At 35.6% G+C, this 21,970-nt stretch overlaps 3 protein-coding genes across 3 annotated transcripts; 2 read left to right on the top strand and 1 right to left on the bottom strand.

The window, feature by feature from the left end:
• The first annotated feature begins 1,054 nt into the window (after positions 1-1,054).
• LOC129921901 (uncharacterized) lies at positions 1,055-6,896 on the top strand. The gene is made up of 3 exons (XM_056005113.1): positions 1,055-1,205; positions 3,515-3,742; positions 5,996-6,896. The coding sequence occupies exons 1-3, from the start codon at positions 1,115-1,117 to the stop codon at positions 6,232-6,234; spliced, it is 558 nt and encodes a 185-aa protein (XP_055861088.1). The 5' UTR covers positions 1,055-1,114; the 3' UTR covers positions 6,235-6,896.
• Positions 6,897-10,541: 3,645 nt separating this feature from the next.
• LOC106068455 (DPH4 homolog) lies at positions 10,542-10,964 on the bottom strand. The gene has a single exon (XM_013227822.2). It carries the CDS (start codon positions 10,962-10,964, stop codon positions 10,542-10,544), a length of 423 nt encoding a protein of 140 aa, XP_013083276.2.
• A 1,470-nt stretch (positions 10,965-12,434) lies between these two features.
• On the top strand, positions 12,435-20,479 carry LOC106068435 (thioredoxin-related transmembrane protein 2 homolog). The gene is made up of 8 exons (XM_013227794.2): positions 12,435-12,683; positions 13,329-13,389; positions 14,350-14,463; positions 15,458-15,534; positions 15,681-15,787; positions 15,970-16,035; positions 16,197-16,323; positions 17,918-20,479. Exons 1-8 carry the CDS (start codon positions 12,543-12,545, stop codon positions 18,026-18,028), a joined length of 804 nt encoding a protein of 267 aa, XP_013083248.1. The 5' UTR covers positions 12,435-12,542; the 3' UTR covers positions 18,029-20,479.
• The last annotated feature ends 1,491 nt before the right edge of the window (positions 20,480-21,970 follow it).

Genomic DNA, 21,970 nt, shown 5'->3' with positions numbered 1-21,970 from the left:
AACTGAACGAGACAGTCCTTCTGGAGCTTCAGAGTTTGCCACAGTCCGTGCTTCTTTCTCTTGGCTGATGCAGCTTCGTTTCTTTTGCTATAGGCGAAGTGCGTACCAGCACGTACAGTCTGTCTCCATGCTGTCCGGTCTTGGGCTATCTTCTCCCACATATACTTTGTTGGATGCCCGTGGTTCTCATGTCTCACTAGCAGACATATATGTAGGTTAGTCTTGGGTGGCCATTGAGTCTGACCCCCTCTTCAAGCTCAGCATGAAGTAATTAGATCTACCAGGAATACTCTGACATTATATAAAATTCTAACGATAAAAGATAATTTTTAAAGTTCCATGGGAGTTAATTTGTAAATAGCAAACTTTTCCTGACTGTTTTACTGTGTACAGCGAGTTTCAAAAAAAAAAATAGTTTCGTGCGAAGCATTTATGATTAGGCTTGCAAAAAGATTTATTTATTGTCATTGCTTTTATGCAGCGGAGTTCCCGATTGTCCAAAATGATTGAGACCGGACCCATTTCAGATTAACGAATGTTTCGGATTAAGCGAAATTTTGACTAAAATAAGCATAATTATGACGTACAACATGTAAAGACATAAACTGGTACAGGGTAAAGTGATATGCAGAGTTTATTTTAATTCATCTCTCTGAAACCAATTTTATGCGTGACCAAAAAAAAAGGTAAACTGTTTCTTCTTTAAACAAATAAAATAGCACAGCACGGAAACTGTATCAGATTTAAAATGTAATTTAACGCACATCACTCTATAATATTAACATATCCTCCGTGGAACTATTTTCCTGCCTTTAATGTAGCGCTAGTCTACGTCAAACAACAGTCCGCCTCGACCACAGTGAAGCGGAGTGTTTCTGATGCGTTTTGGAGTTAGAATGTTTTACTGCTGAAACAAATTAATAATTAACATAAAATATATGGAACTAAGTAGAACTAAACTATACAAGCGATTTACTCAATTGTGTTCACCATTTAAACTATTTACAATCAATAAACCAATGTATTAATACGCCTTTTTTTTTTTTTAGTGAAATGCCCAAACAATACATTTGGAGTAAGTTGCAATGACACTTGTAGCAGTCAGTGTCGTCCCATGGAGACGAATCGAACCAGATGTGATCATGAAACAGGGGCGTGTCTACAGGGATGTCTAGAGGGTTATGAGGGGTTCCAGTGCACAAACAGTTAAGTCGAAACATATGTCAAAAATGTCTGCTTGTTATTGTATGTACACGACGTGTACTCGCCTGGCCTTCACGTGTGGATCAGATATTGAGTCACTGTCAGGAGAATAAGCAAAGGAGAAAAACGGACGCTGGCTACGTAGCTAGAAGAAAAACTCTCTAACCAAAGTGTATTGGCACCTCCCGTTCCCTTGGACACCTCAATCGTCTGAACAGCTGGGAACTGCTGCATGGGCGACATCGTTCCCAACATAGCCATTGGCCAGGCTTTTTTAAACGAGCACATAGATATAGAGTATTTTCTTTGAAGATAAGATAAGACATAAGAGACTGGTATGACTTGAGAGACTGGTATGACTTGAGAGACCGGTATGACTTGAGAGACTGGTATGACTTGAGAGACTGGTATGACTTGAGAGACTGGTATTGACTTGAGAGTGGTATGACTTGAGAGACTGGTATGACTTGAGAGACCGGTATGACTTGAAACACTGGTATGACTTGAGAGACCGGTATGACTTGAAACACTGGTATGACTTGAGAGACCGGTATGACTTGAGAGACCGGTATGACTTGAGACACTGGTATGACTTGAGAGACCGGTATGACTTGAAACACTGGTATGACTTGAGAGACCGGTATGACTTGAGAGACCGGTATGACTTGAGACACTAGTATGACTTGAGAGATTAGTATGACTTGAAACACTGGTATGACTTGAAACACTGGTATGACTTGAGAGACCGGTATGACTTGAGACACTGGTATGACTTGAGAGACCAGTATGACTTGAGAGACTGGTATGACTTGAGAGACTGGTATGACTTGAGAGACTGGTATTACTTGAGAGACTGGTATGACTTGAGAGACCGTTATGACTTGAAACACTGGTATGACTTGAGAGACTGGTATGACTTGAGAGACCGGTATGACTTGAGAGACCGGTATGACTTGAGACACTGGTATGACTTGAGAGACCGGTATGACTTGAGAGACCGGTATGACTTGAAACACTGGTATGACTTGAGAGACTGGTATGACTTGAGAGACCAGTATGACTTGAGAGACTGGTATGACTTGAGACACTGGTATGACTTGAGAGACTGGTATGACTTGAAACACTGGTATGACTTGAGAGACTGATATGACTTGAGAGACCAGTATGATTTGAGAGACTGGTATGACTTGAGACACTGGTATGACTTGAGAGACTGGTATGACTTGAGAGACCGGTATGACTTGAGAGACTGGTATGACTTGAGAGACCAGTATGACTTGAGAGACTGGTATGACTTGAGAGACTGGTATGACTGGAGAGACTTGTATGACTTGAGAGACTGGTATGACTTGAGAAACTGGTATGACTTGAGAGACTGGTATTACTTGAGAGACTGGTATGACTTGAGAGACCGGTATGACTTGAGACACTGGTATGACTTGAGAGACTGGTATGACTTGAGAGACTGGTATGACTCGAGAGACTGGTATGACTTGAGAGACCGGTATGACTTGAGACACTGGTATGACTCGAGAGACTGGTATGACTTGAGACACTGGTATGACTTGAGAGACTGGTATTGCTTGAGAGACTGGTATGACTTGAGACACTGGTATGACTTGAGAGACCGGTATGACTTGAGAGACTGGTATGACTTGAGACACTGGTATGACTTGAGAGACTGGTATTGCTTGAGAGACTGGTATGACTTGAGACACTGGTATGACTTGAGAGACTGGTATGACTTGAGACACTGGTATGACTTGAGAGACTGGTATTGCTTGAGAGACCGGTATGACTTGAGACACTGGTATGACTCGAGAGACTGGTATGACTTGAGACACTGGTATGACTTGAGAGACTGGTATTGCTTGAGAGACTGATATTGACTTATACGTTTCGGATGTTTCTTCAAAAATAAATATTATAATGCTTCTACATGGGATGGCAGAGGGCATACGGCGGTTATATTTTGTATATTCATTATGCTTACTTTGCATGGTATTGAAATGTAAAGGCAGTAATTATATTGCAATGATAGGCTACGAAGATAAATTAGCACGCACTAAGATTGTGTTAACTCTTTCTCTCCTAACCGACGATAAAATAGTTGATTCCATCAGAATGTGGTAAATAATTACGGAGAGAAAGAGTTAAAATTATATTTTATTTCTTGTTTATGTATTTGGCAACAACGAACTTTTAATTTAACGTCCTTGACATTACTTAGTTTATCTTGAAAATCTCCAAGTCTATAACCATTTCACTGCACCCTTCAATGATAATTAACTCTTTGTCTACGATTTGGCAGAAGTCAGCAAACAGTTATTTCCTGTCACCACTGCCATATCCATCAACGTGATCTTGGGTCTTGTGATTCTGCTTGTCCTGATTGCGGCCCTTGCCCGGTGGCACAAGAACCAAAAGAGGGGACACCTTCGCTTACACGATTCTCCTCTGGACAACAAGGACTACAGTGTGATGAACTTTAGCCGACAATCTGAGTGTGTGTATGAAGTGCCGGTACTCCGTGGGAAAGGTAATCTTTGTTTTCAACATTTTTTACCTTTGCTTTACCTATCACCTAGTCTGATAGACCGTTTGGGCACCAGGCAAGATTTGTGGACCGTCTTTCTCCATTCCGCTCTGTCTTTGGTCTTAGAACCTCTTTCAATGGCAGGCCCCGTTCATTCTTTTATGTTGTCTTCCCATCGCTTTCTCTGTCTGCCTCTTCTTCTTTTTTTCTGGTACTGTTTCCCTGAAGGAAGGTCCTTGCGAGCCAAAACATACTAGCGCTTTATGAGAAGGGTACTCAGGTTATGAGTTAATACAAGGCATTGACATCTAGTGATACTGGTGCTCATAGATAAAGATAATAACACTGTAGATCTACGTAGGCCTACTATTGGAAATATCGTCTGTATGTTTGTAGGAATCAGTGGTATTCGATTAGTTCACATGTATGTGTGTAAGAAGCACTGAATTTAGATATCGTATCTACTTAATCTCACTGTCTCCATAAATATCAGTCGTTGGAAATATCTTAAGCCTCCTCCAACCTGGTGTTTACTGTTCTGAGGTTCTCCATGAAGGTGTGGCGCCAAGTAATACGAGGACGTCCCTGTTTGCGCTTTCCTCGTATTGGCTTCCATGTCATCGCAACTCTTGGTATACGTAGTTCATTCTGTCGTAGAACATGTCCCGCAAACCTCATGCGACGCTCTATCACAACCTCACTAAGTGTTCGACTCCCAGTTTGGCAAAGGATTTTCCTTGTTTGAGCCCCGATCTGTGTAACTGACTCCCAAAATCCGTCTCAGCCATTTTTGTTGAGCCACATTTAGTCTTTTCTCAATTTTGACAGATGATTTCCACGTCTCACATGCATATGTTGCAGTTTGGGATGACAATTGTGTGGTCGCCAAAGAAGATCGCATTTTGGCAGGAATTCAACTACCATGTAGTTCTCAACCCACTCAATTCACCGTCATTATGATTTATATATTTGTAATGGATATTTGATTATTATAGCGTATAATTTATACATGTTTTTACAAAGCTTATATCAACGCACTCTGTCTGTCTGGTAAAAGTTTGGACATTTTATCTCTCCCAAACCCAGTATCTCGGATCAAGCTGAACTTTTGCTATTATTTTTTTTTATCCCGACAACAAAATATCACTACAATAAAAATAACCAATTAGTTAATTACTATTGGTAACAGGGCCGGCCTTAACAATTGCGGGGCTCAATGTGAAACGGATTGTGCGGGGCCCAGTCTGTGTAGAGATAAGGATAATAAGTAAAATTAAGATTTTGTATTAGAACAAAAATCGTCTTTGCATTTTATTCATTCTTTACTACGTACAAAATCATGATCGCTTTTGATTTTTTTAAAAAAGAGATTGAGATAGATTTAGAGCTACATTTAAATGCCAGTGACTCATATTAGCCTAAATAAAGTTATGGCTTGTCTATTTTTTCCTGGAGATTTCCATTAGTTTTCAGGAGATTTCCAGGAACATGGAAAATCAGGTGTCTGCGCGAGCCCTATTAGAAGTTATAATGGTTAATTTAATAATTTATACCAAGAATGATCGCGGGTCTATGAAAGTGCGGGGCTCAATGCGACCGCATAGATTGCAGTGGTCTAAGGCCGGCTCTGATTGGTAATAGGGCACTGTGATTTGGAAGCAGACTCCAAGCAGATACAGTTGGAGAGACTCGCCCAGAACCGAGATGCCTGGAGGAAGCTGGTTGGTGGCCTATGCGCCGGAAGTGACCACAGCCAGAGATGAAACGAATTAATTATTTTGTTTGGTATCTTAATCAAGGGAAAGAAATGAGCTTGACTGAAGTGGTTTTATAAGCTGAATTAGTCCCCCTTATAGGCAGCCGCTCTAAATTGAAAACAAACAATATATAACTATACAATCTTCTCTAGTCATAAGTACCTCGCTAGCAGAGGGGTAAGAACGTGTTTTTTTTTTTGTTTTGTAAAAGCTTTAAAAAACCAATTGCGGTAAAATTCACTCAGATATCATGTTCTCCACCCCCACCCCCCCCCCATTTTTTTCCCCAACTGGTCCATATAAGTGATAGGGTCATAGCGTGTTGAGAAAGTTAATAGCATGAAAAAATATCATTAATCGCACATATTTATTGTTGCAAATTGAATTACATGACTGATCGAAAGTAATTGATTCACAACACAATACAACTTTGTCTAAGTTTTATTGTGATTTTAAAAGAAAATTATTTTTTTTTTGTTTTTCTTGCTTCTTTACTCAGAGAACTCAAACAGCAGTCAACAAGATGACGCTTGTGACAAAGATGGCAATGATGAGACTTTAAGCATTGACAGTACGTATCAAAACACGAGAGAAGCTCAAATGGATACCTCTGCACAAGTCAATTTGAACTCTGACATGGAAGTACTCAAGGAAAGGGATGATGATTCTAAAGAACCACTTTGTGATGATCAGGAGGTTTACGCCAACTGCCCCGTAGCAAAGTTAGGTCACTTGTAGAGAAGGATTTTTCCCCCTTTTGTTCTATTCGGAGCCATATCTAATAACTGATATTCAGTTTAATAATAATACCCCGGGGTGAGTAGCGGTGTTTTTAATCACAGGGCCGGGATGGGTAGCGAGATTTTTCATAGTATTGGAATGGGTAGAATTGTTAGGGTGGGTAGTAGTTTTTTTTTTTTTTAATCTGGAAGTGGGAAGCAGTGTTTCTCATTCCAAATTTGGTAGAAGTTATTCTCATCTCAGAGTGGGAAGCAGTATTTTTTAACTGGGACAAGCAAACTGCTTTTTTTTTTCAACGCGATTTAGGTAGCATTGTAGCATTGCTTTTTTCAAATCAGCTTTGGGTACCAATTTATTTCATTGCGGTATATCCTGTTTGCCTTCTGTGCAGTGCTAATTTTTTTTCCCTGCAACTGTTACACTATTTTCAAATCTTTGTTAGGTAAGCAAGTTTATGAATGTGCAGAAATATATCTTTTTTATATTTCTAATGTTTACTAACTTAAAATGTAGGCTGGAATCCTATTGTGATAGACCTACTTGAAAAAAAATCGTAGGAATCTATTGGCATTAGGTGCTGCCATGACCTAATGTGTTTTGTTCTGTTGTTTGATATATATATACGTAACTAGAAAATTGATGAAAAATAAAATATTGAACAAAACCGTTATAATATTAGTGTCTTTGCCAATGAGTTGACATTGTGTTTATGTGTGCATGTGTATGTTAGTAGTTCGTAGAATGCCAGTAGGTCGACTTCTACAGGACATTCTGTATGGCGATCTAATAGAAGGCAGGAGAGCCGCTGGTCGCCCACTTTTACGTTGCGTATGTATGCAAACGCGACATGAAACTCTTCAAAATCGACATTAGCAGCTGAGAGGAGGTGGCACTGGATAGATCCACATGGAGAGAGAGCATAAAGGAAGGGTCACGGATTGCAGATGTCATACACAACAGAAGCAGAAAGAAGGGTGAAAATGCAACGGCGCTTGGTGATTACATATGCCCAACCTGCGACCGCAGCCGTGTATCAAGGATTGGCCTCTTTCGTCACACAAAAAGTTGCAAAGGGAAAAGATCGTCTCTCGAGACGTAAAATGCCACAGAATGTATGTTAGTAGTATGGAGAATTTATTTCCCTTTGTTCAGTGAGTTTCATAGCGACACTATTTTACTTTATTATATAAGATTTGAATATGGTGAATCTAGAGTTTGAAAGGACACGAACCAAGACTAATCCTCATAGAAGGCCTGAACACTGACCTGCAACGTCACAACCTGTGGTCAGTGGAGACCGTTGTTCAGACTGTGACATAGTAACGAGCTTTTGGTCTCCACTGGCCACAGCTGGCGAAGTCGCAGGTCAGCGTTGAGGCCTTCTATGACGAATTCGTAAGCGAAAGACCGAGATTTTATTAAGTTAACAGTCAGTCAAGTTGAAAGAAAGTCATGTGTCCAGCACCACAACCAACCGCCTTTACTTTTTCCCAACAAATGTCAGGTACCCATTAGAGCTGGGTGGACTCAGAGGCGCCCGAATATCCCGAAATTGAAAATCCCAGTCTTCACAAGGATTTTGAACCCCGGTTCGGAAGCAAAGCGCTTTACCGCTCAGCCCCTTAATAAAGTTCATTGCATAACAAAATAATAACTCGAACAATTAGCAGAGGTTTCTTCAATTGAGCATATAGGTCACATATAGGTCTACTATTTCAGGTGTTAAATCCTCTCCTGATCATTCAAAGCAGACCAATTTTACTGTCAACTAAATTCCAATTTATTTTCCTTTAACAGCTTGTAAATGCACGTTTGGAGACGTGGCGTTGATATTGTGTGACGTGTATTAGTATTACACATTTGAGGGACTGGTCACTACTATTGTGTCGCGATAGAGCTCTAAGCGTAAACTCCACAATTTGATATCTTTTAAATCAAGAAACTGCATTTCAAAGATGTCGATACCAATAATAAATGAAATAACTATTTCTGTTACTGCAGCTTTCTGAGTTGTTTTTTTTATTTATGCTAACAAAAACAAATGTCGCTTTGCTGTTTCTAAAGTCATTGTAAAGTACAATTACCTACCATGAAATAAAATTTCTGGATCACAGTTCGTTGGTTCTGCATAGTCGGTAGATCAACACTCTTCCCTAGAAGAAATTCTTGTATTTCATTGACGCGAAACATTTCTACTTTTTTGGTTTGATAGAGACTAAATGTTTTATTTTATATAGTTACTGCCATTATATCCCCCCCCCTTACTTTCTGTCTCCATCGTCACAAGCAACGGCGTACCTAGGAATTTGCCATCATTTGGGGGCCCGGGGAGAAATAAGCTTGACCTCTTTGAGAGCACCTGCATTTTACATAATATTTAATGTAAAAAAAAAAACAATTTTGAACACTCATTTGGGCCCCACCCTTCAATTGGGGTGCGGGGGGATTTTCAACTTCTCTAATCTCCCACCCTAGCTACGCCACTGGTCACCAGAACATTGGATGTCTCACAAATTATTTTGTTCCGTTTATATTCTGAAGGCTTCGTCAAAGTTTCTAAACAGCTCGTACACTGCAAATTCATCTGTTAGTCCAACCTTTAGTCAAATCACTAAATTTAGAAAGCCTTCAGGAGAGAAGACTTAAAAGTAAAGTAACAATTATACATGAAACACTGAACCATAATCTTCAGGTACAAAATTGAATAAAATACTCAGAAAAACACAAAGATAAAGGCACATACCCATTTCCATATGTTAGGACAAATTTGTACAAGTGCTCATTCTTCCCTAGTGCTATTAGAGCATGGAGTAGGTTGCCTGAGCCAGCCAGGAAAACCAGTGACTTGGCAGAATTTAAGTCATTGGTTAATATGCATGACGCCTAGGACGTAATCATCTTCTTTTCTGAAGTAACGTCTGTATTATATAAGATAAGATGTACCCATTTTAAATGATTCCTCTAAATAACAACTAATCTATTGTTGAGATGTGAAATATCTGCATACTCAGTCTACCTCAATTAGAAATTCTGTAAATGTGTTATGGTAAAAACCTTAAAATTACAATGAGGTTGATTAATTGTTATCACCATTTCCATAACTTTTCTCTTTTCTTCATGAAATGTCAGCGCACATAGTATTTCAAGATGACTATTACACTGGATGGTGTTTCGTGATAAATTAGAAAGCTTATATCCACACATTCTGTTTGTCTGCCATCTGTCTGGTAAAAAGTTATTTCTCCCAGACAGATGGTAGTTAGCAAAACTTGGGCCAGCCCCCCCCCCCCTCCCATTTTCCAAGAACATCACCTAGAAATATAGGCTTATAAAAAAATGTATTTAATAATAATATAATACAAAAAAACCTTAGAATGTATTTAATAGTATTACCTAACTAAAATATCAACAAAAATTTATATTTTTTGACCCTCACTGCATGTGATGTCCGGGGCATTGCCCCCCCCCCCCCCCCCCAATGAAGTATAGCTCAACTTTGCACGAATAGGCCTCTGTAATAATAATAATAATTATTAATAACAAACTAGTTTGCATTGAAAGAAATGTATTTTATTATTGATAGTCTTCAACATTAACAATGAAATAAATAAAGATGCCAGAGCTTATAATCAAGATTAACACTTCTGTGTAAATCATATATATATATATATATACCGGTACATAGCAGGCATATTAAAAGAAAGACTGGGGGATTTAATGACCCTAGGAATAAATGACTTTGAAATGAAATTTTTCTGAAATTATTATTAAATTATCTTCTTGTCCTTGACCTTCACCTCTTCAGATAAAACTATTGCAGTGTTTCTCTTTTACATAAATAATATACATATATTTTTTAACAACAAATCATTATTTTCTTTAAGTATGAAGGTCCCACCGGTCTCGGTGTTGTCACATGACATCTAATGTCTCAAGCATAGATGCAGCCACACCATAATAGTTCCCATGAAAATTACACCACCAAATTCTCTAATGTGAAAGTCTGATTGTTCCTTATCTCTAGTAGTCTGTCTATATATGTTATAGATCGTCCATCGTAATTCGGTGATCATTTTTGTTATCCAGGGGGCTGATGGCCTTGCACCGGGGTTTTGTGCCCCCTTACGTGGCTAGTGAGACCTATGTGAGCCCTGAATTCCCGGCTGCACACTGGGCAGGTTTTTTTTTCTATTGCGCTTTTCTTCTGCCATTTGTTCCATAGCATCATATTGAAAGACCTTTTATCTTGCAAATTTTTAAGACAGACCCATTTGATGCCAATGTAATAGTACTGCACCAGCACTTCAGTCACTGTAAATCACTTTTATGGTCAGAGAGCATGTCCCACAGCACACAATATCAAAATGAAACTGGGATTCCACATCAGTCAAAACATACAGACTGCCACATCTACATGGGTAGGTATACAGTTTCTCATCCAGATCAAATTCTTTGAAATCAACCATCTCCTGTATGGGAAGATCCTGAACAAGGCTTCGCTCATGCCACATGGCATCATATTGAGCCCTGGACTTAGGATCGCTTAAGATTTTCCACGCCCTGTCAATCTTAATAAACATCTCAGAGTTGGCCATGTCAGAACAGTGAGATTGCTGCTGGACTTTCTTATCAGGATGATGAAGGCGGACCAATGAGATATAGGACTTTTTAATTTCTTCCATGGAGGCTCCAGATCTACTGTTGAGTATCTCATAAAGATTTTCCATCTTTCTTATTTTATGCGTAAACTGTAAACAAAAAATTAAAAATTTTATATTATAATTGTTATTGTATCAACGTTACTCCAGCTAATCTATATATATATATAATATATAATTCTATAATTATTAATATGAAGCTAGTTATCAGTAAAAATAAAAGAAAACAAATCTAACTTTGATTCAAAAGAAGAGACATAGGGTCTAAAAGGCTTGACTCTAGAATCTACAACTCTTTCAAGTAGCTTGAGACATTAATTAAAATGTGCTTTTCACTAGATCTAGCTCAGATCTAATTAATAATCACACTGACTGAGTGATACTGAGTCAAAGTAACTGCACACTTATATAATAATAATAAAAAATATTAAGGCTTGTCTAAAAAAATGTTTTTATATCATAAATTATGATAAACCATATGTAGATTTTTACTCATTTTATTTTAAATGCATAGACTATGTATAGACTATAATAGTATATTAATAGACTATGAAAGACATAGAATTTTTTTTTATATATCACTACTAAAGATGTAACAATGATATTACCCACACCCATACATAGTTAACATAGTCATAGAACCAAGAGATCGAGATCTATCAGTTACATTCACATGATTCAGTATCAGTATCATCATCATGTCAATGATTCTAACATGACACGTCCCTACTACCCCATACAAAAGTTGTCAAGACAAAAGTCAAAGGCTCCTTCTTCCCCAGGGCTATTATTAACTATTAGTATTACTTAGAGCATGGAATGGGTTGCCTGAGCTAGCCAGGAAAACCAGTGACTTGGCAGAGTTTAGGTCATTGGTTAATATGCATAATGATAATATTTAACTAGATTCTAAATGCATGATGCATTTATAACTAAATGCATGTCATGACCCATAGGATAGGACGTAATCATCTTCTTTTTTGAAGTAACATCTGTATTGTATTTCGTATATCACGACCACTAAATAATAATAGATTCTGGCACTGTGACATGTCAATCAGATTCAATGTGAATATTATGATAAAATAATCATTGATTTTAAATTTTATGATTATTTTAGTCATTATAGTTTAAAATTATAGTGTATAAATTAAAGTCATGATTAGTGGCTGCCTAGAGACGTAAATAAATGAACTGAAAACGGATATACTTTTTGATATAGCCTCTTAATTTAGGTCTAGACTCTAAATCTATTTTAATCTATATACTTAATATAGATCTATATACTCTATATATCGAGAGAGATCTACATAGACGGTGTGTAGACAGGATAGATATACTGATATAGACCATGGTCCGCCATGGAATCAAGATAGACGTCTACTCAGAAAATAATTTTATCGTTTAGAATTTTATCGTGACCATTGACTGCATGGCAAAATAAAATTGTGTCTTCTTGACTTTACACAACTTCCGGGCACTAAATAAGAGTCAAGACCTTCATTCTTCATAGTTCATAGTCAAATACTGAAATAGATAGACAAATAAATAGGTCTAGACTTAGATCTTAAAGTGTTATCTATTTTTACAGATTGAGATTGTCTTAATCTTCATTGCACTGAGGCCATAGTCTAAAAACTACACACCATGATGTCTTTATTTAACGATCTGAGACCATTAATAGCCCCTCATTATGTTACAAATATCATCCTGGCAACGCTATACTTTATTTTAAAAAGCACACCCCATGTTTGTCATTGGGTTTTTAACTCTTGCACACTTGAGATGGTAAGTCACTAAGGTTGATCTAGATTCTTCAAGCTTATAACTTATGATTATCTCTATTCAAACTTGATCTCTAGAGAGCTGTTTCGGTTTCTGTCCGTAATACTAATAGTAAATAAAATAGAAATAGTGTCAGTGACATTCATTTACTGATATATCATATAGTCCTATTTTAGTATGGTTATGTTAAAGTTAAATGTAAGATGACTCACTCAGTCGCTGTGAAAAGAAATTCTTCAAGATACATTGGAACGTAGGGAACACAAGGAAAGGACCATCCAAGGAAAAGCTGGCTGAACAACATAGAAGAGAATGGACCAGATTCTTTCTTGATATCCTGCAAAAGCTAGATCTAGCTGCTGCCCGGGTAAAGAAAGTGGACTGGAAGGATTTGATTGCTAATTATGCAAACTGTCACAGAATCCCTACGATGAAATTAATAGGACATATTGGTGATGAGACTATAAAAAGCTCGTTAACACTCATTAGTTTTTAATTTTCAAAAGTAGGAAAACTAAGAAAGGATCATTAGTCTATGATTAGTGTGTGAACATAGTTTGATAATAGATGATCTTTAAGTCTAGATCTAAAAGATGATTCATAATAAACAATAATTTACTGTTTTTATTTCTTTTTTTTTTTTCCCAGAGAGAATGGGAGTGGTTAACATTTTTGGCTTGTGTTATTGTTTTGAAGAATAGAAAACAAGGTATAGTCTTTTAGATTATTTACAGTTGACTCGTTCAATCATTGTATTAATGAAGAAATTAAAAACAAGAGATTATTATTTCATTTTCTTAGATCCTTAGTTTAGTACTATTCCTTGTAATTATACGCTTACTCCAGTTTATTTTAGATGTTTAAAAAAAATTAGATAAATTGTAGATTATTATAGGAGATCTCAATTATTATAAAATATATTGATATTCAACTAAAAAATAGAGATCTAAATGTGACTTCACTCAGATCAGAAAGTGCATTATACAAGGATTATAATTATAAAATAAATAATTTTATAACTGTTATATAGCACTATTTTCATGCTTGTAGCTTAAGTACTTTGGTCCAATCTCATTTGTGCACTCAGTGTGGGTATCTGGGAGAAGGTTCTAAATAAAATAGAACTGTGTAAAAAAGCAAAAGTTTTTCCCTAATTCCTTTGACTTCTAAAATGAATAGAATAAAAAAATAATGCATCTAATATATATATAGTGTGAATTGGTTCTAGCTTAAAGAAGACATTTCTTTTAATGAATATACATGATTTATTTAACAGTAAAACTATTTTTTTTTAAATATTATGTTTCTGTCTCTCTCTAAACTAATTATTAATGTACAAGATTCATTTTATCACAAGTTACAGGGTCTGCTTTTGAAATGGTATCACATTCAATATAATGTTTTTGTTCAATGCAAAATGCTTAACATTCATATTTCATTTATGATTTATAAAGTTTAGAATTGTAGTTAATTTGTAGATATATAGAATTCTAAACCTTATGTCTGGATAGATATAGCAGTGTATTATTAAAGTAGCTTCCAGTTTATTGAATCAAAATATTGTTTTGAATTTTTGGATAAAGCTCTCTCACTTCTGTATACTGTCTTTCATTTTGATCCTTCTAAAAATGCCAAATATCATTCATTAAGGTTACCTTTCACTTTTCAGCAAACTTAGTGGAGTATGTGTCAACTGCCTGTCTTTTTACCAAAGCTTTGAGTCTGGTTTGTTTTTTAAACTACAGCCCTGCCTACGCTGTTCTGTATGCACTCATTTGTATAGGTAAGAAAATAGTAGTAATTTAGGTGCTATCATAAGTTCAAGTCTATGTACAATGTGTGAAATATTCTTTTATAATGATCAAGACTGGTATGTGTGTATTTTGTCTTTAACTTTTTAATTACAAGTTGACTAAATCATATGCATCATCAAGGGAGCAAGAATTAAAGATGAATTTGAGTCAGAAAGGAACAAATCAGCATTAAAAAAAAAACTGATTTAAAAATAACACTAATATCTATACATTGCATAAAATAATGATACTTTAGTTCCTGGAGGGGGGTGGGGGTAATGTAATGTACCTTTTTTTTTAATCAACAGTTAATGTTGGTGACAGTATTGTACAGTCAGCCTATAATTCATTGTCTCCAACAGATGTCAGGTTCCCATCTAAATATAATCTGTTCCTAGGAGGGAGTCTAAAACCATTAATTTGGCACAAAGCGTGCCCCTCCAACCTGTCTTTCTTTTGTTTAAAAAGTTTTGGATGTTTCTTCAGAACTAAAGATTGAGGACCTTGCCCAATGGCAGGGAAAGAGTTAAAAACTTATGACTATCATGATGAGTTACAAGTCTAAGCTCTGTATCATCACTGATCTTTCATATGTACGCACTTTACATTGAGGGCAGGGCCACAAGATCACAGGGGCAGACACAGATTGGGTGGAGTACTTTGTGCTGGATTGACTCCCGAAGCCTTTTTCATGTTTGGGTATAGCCACTAGGCAGCAGAGGTTTGGTGTCAAGAGTTTTCCATGTCCTACATTAGCCACGAAATAACATTGTGCAATCAGATGTTGAGAGACAACAGAACTCACATTTGGCAGACAAACTTTCCATTAAAAAAACAGGCCCAATATATATACTTCATGTGTTGGCACCTATCTGTACATGTCTTGGCACTGATCTACACGCTGCCTTTTATTGAGGTTTATTGATCTAGTCCAATTTGGACCTCTCAGGACTTACTGTACTAACTCTTTGTTTACTTTTGCAGCACATGTGATGTTTCTCCCCAAACCAGTGTATCAGGGACCAGAGAGCATCATTTACTTCAGGGGACCTAACTTGTGTGTAAGTTGATGTCTAGATCTTTTCATTCCAAAGTGATGTGAACAAAATAAATTAATTATTTGTAGATAAGTGAAAAATAATTTTGATTCATCATAAGTGCTTGATTTTTACTTTTGTAACGTATTTAACTTTTTTTTGTCCAAAAGGATGAGATTGCTAGAGATAAAAGAATAACTTGGCTGATTGCTTTTTATGTGGCTTGGTCTCCAAAATGCATTGATTTGGCACCTGTATTTTCTGAAATTTCTAATGAGTGAGCTATTTTTTCTCCATTGAAAATTAACAATTTTAATTATTACTTATTACTTCCTTTCTTGTATGTTTAACTTTTTTTTTTTTTTTTTGGTTACACCTTTAAAAGTGTTGTAGAAAATTGACATGTTCAAATCTTATGAAATTAAAAAGAAATAATAATCGATGTTTATATTTCTGCAGGTATAATTTAGATAATTTGAAGTTTGGTAAAATAGATGTTTCCAGATATCCAAATATCGCTGAAAAGTAAGTAAGGTATTTTAGAAGATAACATTGATTAGCATGTTTGGTTTCTATGGTTACTTTTATGCACTCTCAAAATGACGAAACTTGCTGTGCCAACTTCTGATTCTGTTTTAGTAGATGCTTTATTTTCAACACACATTTATATGAATTTTTTTTTTTAGATATCAGATCAACACTGGGGCGTTGTCTCGTCAGCTACCAACCATTATTTTATTTCAAGAAGGAAAAGAAACAGAAAGGAGACCCATCCCCACGAAACGTGTGACTTTAAAGTTTGACTTTACAAAGGTAAGACTCTATAGTAGTATGCGCTGCACAACTCTCTGAATTATAATGAGGCTATTGGACTTTTTGTGTGTGTGTGTTGCTTAGCACTATATGTATATGTCTAGAACCTTTTGTTATTTTTTAATGTCCTTTTCTGTGAATTTATAACTTACCGAAATTACATTAAGCTCAATTAATAACATATAATAAAAAAAGTAAAGTTCCCCCTTTCAGACCATGTAAAGGTCAATCTGTTTCTGTGGCCTACATTAGTTCCCCTTTCAGACCATGTAAAGGTCAATCTGTTTCTGTGGCCTACATTAGTTCCCCTTTCAGACCATGTAAAGGTCAATCTGTTTCTGTAGCCTACATTAGTTCCCCTTTCAGACCATGTAAAGGTCATCTGTTTCTGTGGCCTACATTAGTTCCCCTTTCAGACCATGTAAAGGTCATCTGTTTCTGTGGCCTACATTAGTTCCCCTTTCAGACCATGTAAAGGTCATCTGTTTCTGTGGCCTACATTAGTTCCCCTTTCAGACCATGTAAAGGTCATCTGTTTCTGTGGCCTACATTATCAAAGTGAACTTATTGTATTGCAGGCTAACATTATCAAAATGAACTTATTGTATTGCAGGCTAACATTATGAAAGTGAACTTATTGTATTGCAGGCTAACATTATCAAAGTGAACTTTTTGTATTGCAGGCTAACATTATCAAAATTAACCTTTTGTATTGCAGGCTAACATTATCAATGTGAACTTTTTTGTACTGCAGGCTAACATTATCAAAGTGAACTTTTTGTACTGCAGGCTAACATTATCAAATTGAACTTTTTGTATTGCAGGCTAACATTATCAAAGTGAACTTATTGTATTGCAGGCTAACATTATCAAAATGAACTTTTTGTACTGCAGGCTAACATTATCAAAGTGAACTTTTTGTATTGCAGGCTAACATTATCAAAATTAACTTTTTGTATTGCAGGCTAACATTATCAAAGTGAACTTTTTGTACTGCAGGCTAACATTATCAAAGTGAACTTTTTGTACTGCAGGCTAACATTATCAAAGTGAACTTTTTGTATTGCAGGCTAATATTATCAAAGTGAACTTATTGTATTGCAGGCTAACATTATCAAAATTAACTTTTTGTATTGCAGGCTAACATTATCAAAGTGAACTTTTTGTACTGCAGGCTAACATTATCAAAGTGAACTTTTTGTACTGCAGGCTAACATTATCAAAGTGAACTTTTTGTATTGCAGGCTAATATTATCAAAGTGAACTTATTGTATTGCAGGCTAACATTATCAAAGTGAACTTTTTGTACTGCAGGCTAACATTATCAAAGTGAACTTTTTGTATTGCAGGCTAACATTATCAAAGTGAACTTTTTGTACTGCAGGCTAACATTATCAAAATGAACTTTTTGTATTGCAGGCTAACATTATCAAAGTGAACTTTTTGTATTGCAGGCTAACATTATCAAAGTGAACTTTTTGTATTGCAGGCTAACATTATCAAAATGAACTTTTTGTACTGCAGGCTAACATTATCAAAGTGAACTTTTTGTATTGCAGGCTAACATTATCAAAGTGAACTTATTGTATTGCAGGCTAACATTATCAAAGAGTTCAAACTGAATGAGCTGTATGGTCAGTGTAAGAAGAACCTGCCTGCCAAGAAGAAGCCTGTAGACAAGACAGAGACAAAGAAGGAGAAGTAACTCTTCCTTGGGGGGAATCTTTTGAGAACTGTAAATATTTGGTGTTCTGGCCCCTACTTCACACATCAGCCTTGAAGGTGATATTAAAGCTCATCCTTTGAAAGGTGGATTGTTTGTGGACATGGGAAGAATGAAGGCATTTATTGGGCTGTAAGGATTGTATGCAAAGATACATACTGCGTTGTAGTTTTGATTTGATTTGTATATATATATATATATGTGTCATGTTGGTTTTATTGAATCTGGTTCCTCCCCCCCCCCCTCCTTTTTTTTTTCTAAATGGATGACACACTTTCAAACTTAAGTATCTTTCAGTTAACAATGTGTCTGATAAAACCAGACATTTGGTAAAGGATGTCCAGATTTAGCTTTCCCTCTTAACTTGCTGACAGTAAGTTTTTGTCTTTTTATTAAAACTAAATGAGGCTATTGGCCTAATATATGACCAATTTGAATGGTTTTTTTTTTTTTGCTCAATATTATATTATCTGCTTTTTTTCCCCCTGAAGTATATAGTCTGATCTGGTACTACGTCAGTGTTGATATTTCTGTCTCTTCCTAGTTCAGCTGATAGTGGTGTTTTCAGGGACAGATTGGCGGTTAATAGATAGAAATTATTTATTGTGTGTTCATCTCTTTCTATTTTGACATAAAACAAAAAGTAGATGTAACATTATTGTTTTATAACTGCATACATTTTAAAAAACCTTTTCCATTTTTTCTGTCTGACTAGGAATAGTAGTTATGGCTAAGCTATATGTCCTGGTACTTTTAGGGGCATGTCCTCATTTGATAGTTTAGATTTCGTTGTTGTTCTTTGCATTATGTATTATTCACTTAGAAGCGCTTTACATTTCCCAATATTGTTTGTGCCACGATGTGAATATGGTCAATTTAAAGTTTACTACATTCCCTGCTGACATTACTGCAAAAGATGTTTATCCGTATTCCTTTGTCCATGTGCATTTAAAAATGTGATTTGCATTTACATCTATGTGATGATAGTCCATAGCAGTTGAAAAACTGAATGCTGATTAAAAGTAAGTTTTGTAATAAAGTGTTTATGTTGAATTTCATTTCATGATTCTAGAAATCTTTTTTTTTTTCCTCACTCATAATATAATAATAATAAGGCTTGTCTTCGAGTCCAAAGATTAATGAAAATGTGAGCTACATATTTTGCCACATTGTACGCAGGCATAACCATTGTCCGCCAGTGGTCGATTTAGAATTTCTTTTGGTCTTAAATGTGTATCCCGCTGCCTATTTAAGTCATCTCCGGCTGTCTCGTTCTGAAGCCACCTGCAACTAGGTGCTCTCTTCTATGCCAGTTAAAGCAGGTTGGCTTCTAAGCTGGTCTTTAAAGCGTTTCCTTGGGGGTCTTCTGTTACGTCGACCACCTTTCAGTTCATCAAAAAAGTTAAATATCTCCTTTCACTGGTAAGGCTTACATGTGATAACACATCATTAGCCTGCTCATTATATATATCGAAAAATTAAAATATTGTGAACAAATTGCACTGACAAAGAAACAAACTCAAGTGGACTAATTATGTTGACCAACTTCTGTACTTTTTGATGAGTTTTATATGAAAGTAACCAGTTTGTATTATATTTCAACATATCTATATGTTTAATCAGAGCCAACTTCATTTGAAGAAGTTTGCTCAGTTATATCATGCCAGTCACTAGAAACTTTAATTTTAAATTTAAGCCAACAGCTTTCCATCGGGGGTTAAGGCTTTGGCTTGTACAAGTTAGCCTATATTAATAAGACTTAAACACATAAATGGACCATTCCAGTGGAAAAAAAAATGATTTGAGGTACATCTGTTTAAAATTTCATCCAATCATCTCTTAAGTTTGATTTATTTTACTTGTGACTTGTCCTGGAGTCTGAATTGCTTTGCAAGAGCATGTTATTTTTTAGTATGATTTCTTTTTATACTTGACACTAAAGAAAAAAAAATTTACCACATTCTGATTTGTACAAAGATATTTGCTATTATTTTCTGATAGAAATAATTTTTTTTATTTTATAGTTATTTTACTTTTTGACTGAATCGTTCCTTGTAATAAACATTCTCCACACAATATGACCTTGTACATTTCAAATTAGATCTCATGTTGTGTACATTTTGTATCTCCTTATGCCATGTTAGACTTGAATTTGACATAGTATCAATTTGTCAAAATGTTTTAGATGTAACAATGCATTCTTGTGGTGTCAAGTCATGGAAAGGCTGAACAGGTTGGCTTTATAAAAGTTTGTGTGCAGTGAAAGTATAATTGTGATTGCAAACAATTTTTCTTATCTTAGTATGCAGTATTGAGCGAATGGTATCCGATAAGTGAGCACCCTGTTTGGTTGAATATTTCACAACTTTATCATATTCCAGAGAAAAAAAAATGCATCAAAAAAATGTATAAATAAATGATTCAAAACTACAATTTGTGTTTGCATCTTCATTGAAACTTTGGTTTAACCCTTAACATACAGAGGGGGGGGGGGGGGGGTCCTGACCCCCAGTGGTTAACTGTTGTTGCTAATTTGTATGTGTTCTGTATTATCTTTAGTTAAATAATAAAATATTACAAGTTACAAAGCATTTTTAAAAATTATTTAATTATCTAAATTATTATGGTAGGCTTTGTATTAAAGTTCTAATTCTGTTTGCGTGATCTGAGCGGTGTTATAGTTTGAAAAATGCCTCCTCTGCATAATTTCATATTTCTGGCATTATTCCAATGCTGGAGGAGAAAGACAATAGTTTTACAGTAAGCTTTGAATGTTAAAACTTTTCCTTTAACACACCAAGGTGGGTCAGCTGGTACACCAGAGGGGGATTTTTTTATATTTTACTGTTATAATTGTAATAGCTAATTAGTTTGATAAACCCTTAAAAAAAAACAACTATTTTAAAAAGTAATCAACCACAGATTGCACTTACAAAAACACTGGGGTAAACAATGTTGACTTCATGAGCTTGTTAAGTCAAATAACTCAACTCCAAAAACAATACTGTCATAATATTTATTGATCTAAAAATTTCACAGGTAAATCAACATTATGCACTAATTTGTCATTCTCCTTTTATGATATGATAATACATTAACATAACACATTAATAGCAGTAAGAAAAAATATAAAAGAATCAACATAAATATATCATGGCTAAGCAAGAATGAACAGCTTTTATCACAGAACTCCATGGTTTTGAACCGTTTCAAAGTGTTTGTAAAGTGTAACAAGAAAGAGTACAAAACAACAAAGTGCTTGTTGAATAAACTTAACAGAAAATTAATACATAAAACAGCAGAGCATAAGAAAGGAAAGAGTGTGGACATATCTAGAATTGTCTAGCACTTCAGGTAAGTACACCAACCTTTTTTATTTTTTTGGGGCAATATTGAAGTTACCAACTACAACATTAAGACTTAAGTATCGTGGGAAATTATTAAAAACCCACAAAGCTTATCTATGGGGGAAAAAATCCATATTTACAGCCAATACTGTATGATTTATTTCCCTTTTTTATATCAAACAAAATTGGTTAATTTTTTTATTGCTTCATGTTTTGTTAGGGACAAAGAATAATTGCTCAGTTTCAAAATGATCTTTAATGGCGGAGAGAGGGAGATAGTTTTGTACTAGAGTTTGACCAGAGTGAGCTGATAAAAGATTTATAAATAAAAAAAGCATCTTCTTTGCTTGGGGTTAGGTTGGAGGACATGGCCTGTTTATGTGTCATAATTTCCTAGACCTCTCTGTAAAGTAATTAAGTCGACAGCTGACCATGCTTGATTCAAGCAATTCATTTCTTGCAAATTACAGTCACAGAACAAAAGATATACCAAACATAAACAATAGACAGGAAAAAAAAATACTTTCAAACAATTCATTGATACAATTTTTTATAAACCACTTTTTTTTTCCACAGG

This window comes from Biomphalaria glabrata, chromosome 12 (genome assembly GCF_947242115.1).
Source record: "Biomphalaria glabrata chromosome 12, xgBioGlab47.1, whole genome shotgun sequence".
Classification (NCBI taxonomy): domain Eukaryota; kingdom Metazoa; phylum Mollusca; class Gastropoda; family Planorbidae; genus Biomphalaria; species Biomphalaria glabrata.
The sequence above is the reverse complement of the archived record's forward strand: the minus strand, read 5'-3'. Positions and strand labels throughout refer to the sequence as shown.

What these genes read in the sequence shown, in the direction of transcription:
- LOC129921901 (XM_056005113.1), top strand. Translation starts at nt 1,115, where the DNA reads ATGGAGACGAATCGAACCAGATGTGATCATGAAACAGGGGCGTGTCTA. An exon ending in GGGGTTCCAGTGCACAAACA is followed by an intron (nt 1,206 to 3,514) that starts GTTAAGTCGAAA and finishes ACGATTTGGCAG; the next exon opens with AAGTCAGCAAACAGTTATTT. An exon ending in GCCGGTACTCCGTGGGAAAG is followed by an intron (nt 3,743 to 5,995) that starts GTAATCTTTGTT and finishes TTCTTTACTCAG; the next exon opens with AGAACTCAAACAGCAGTCAA.
- LOC106068435 (XM_013227794.2), top strand. Translation starts at nt 12,543, where the DNA reads ATGATGTCTTTATTTAACGATCTGAGACCATTAATAGCCCCTCATTAT. An exon ending in TCAGGGGACCTAACTTGTGT is followed by an intron (nt 15,535 to 15,680) that starts GTAAGTTGATGT and finishes TTTGTCCAAAAG; the next exon opens with GATGAGATTGCTAGAGATAA. An exon ending in TTTTCTGAAATTTCTAATGA is followed by an intron (nt 15,788 to 15,969) that starts GTGAGCTATTTT and finishes ATATTTCTGCAG; the next exon opens with GTATAATTTAGATAATTTGA.
- LOC106068455 (XM_013227822.2), bottom strand. Translation starts at nt 10,964, where the DNA reads ATGGAAAATCTTTATGAGATACTCAACAGTAGATCTGGAGCCTCCATG.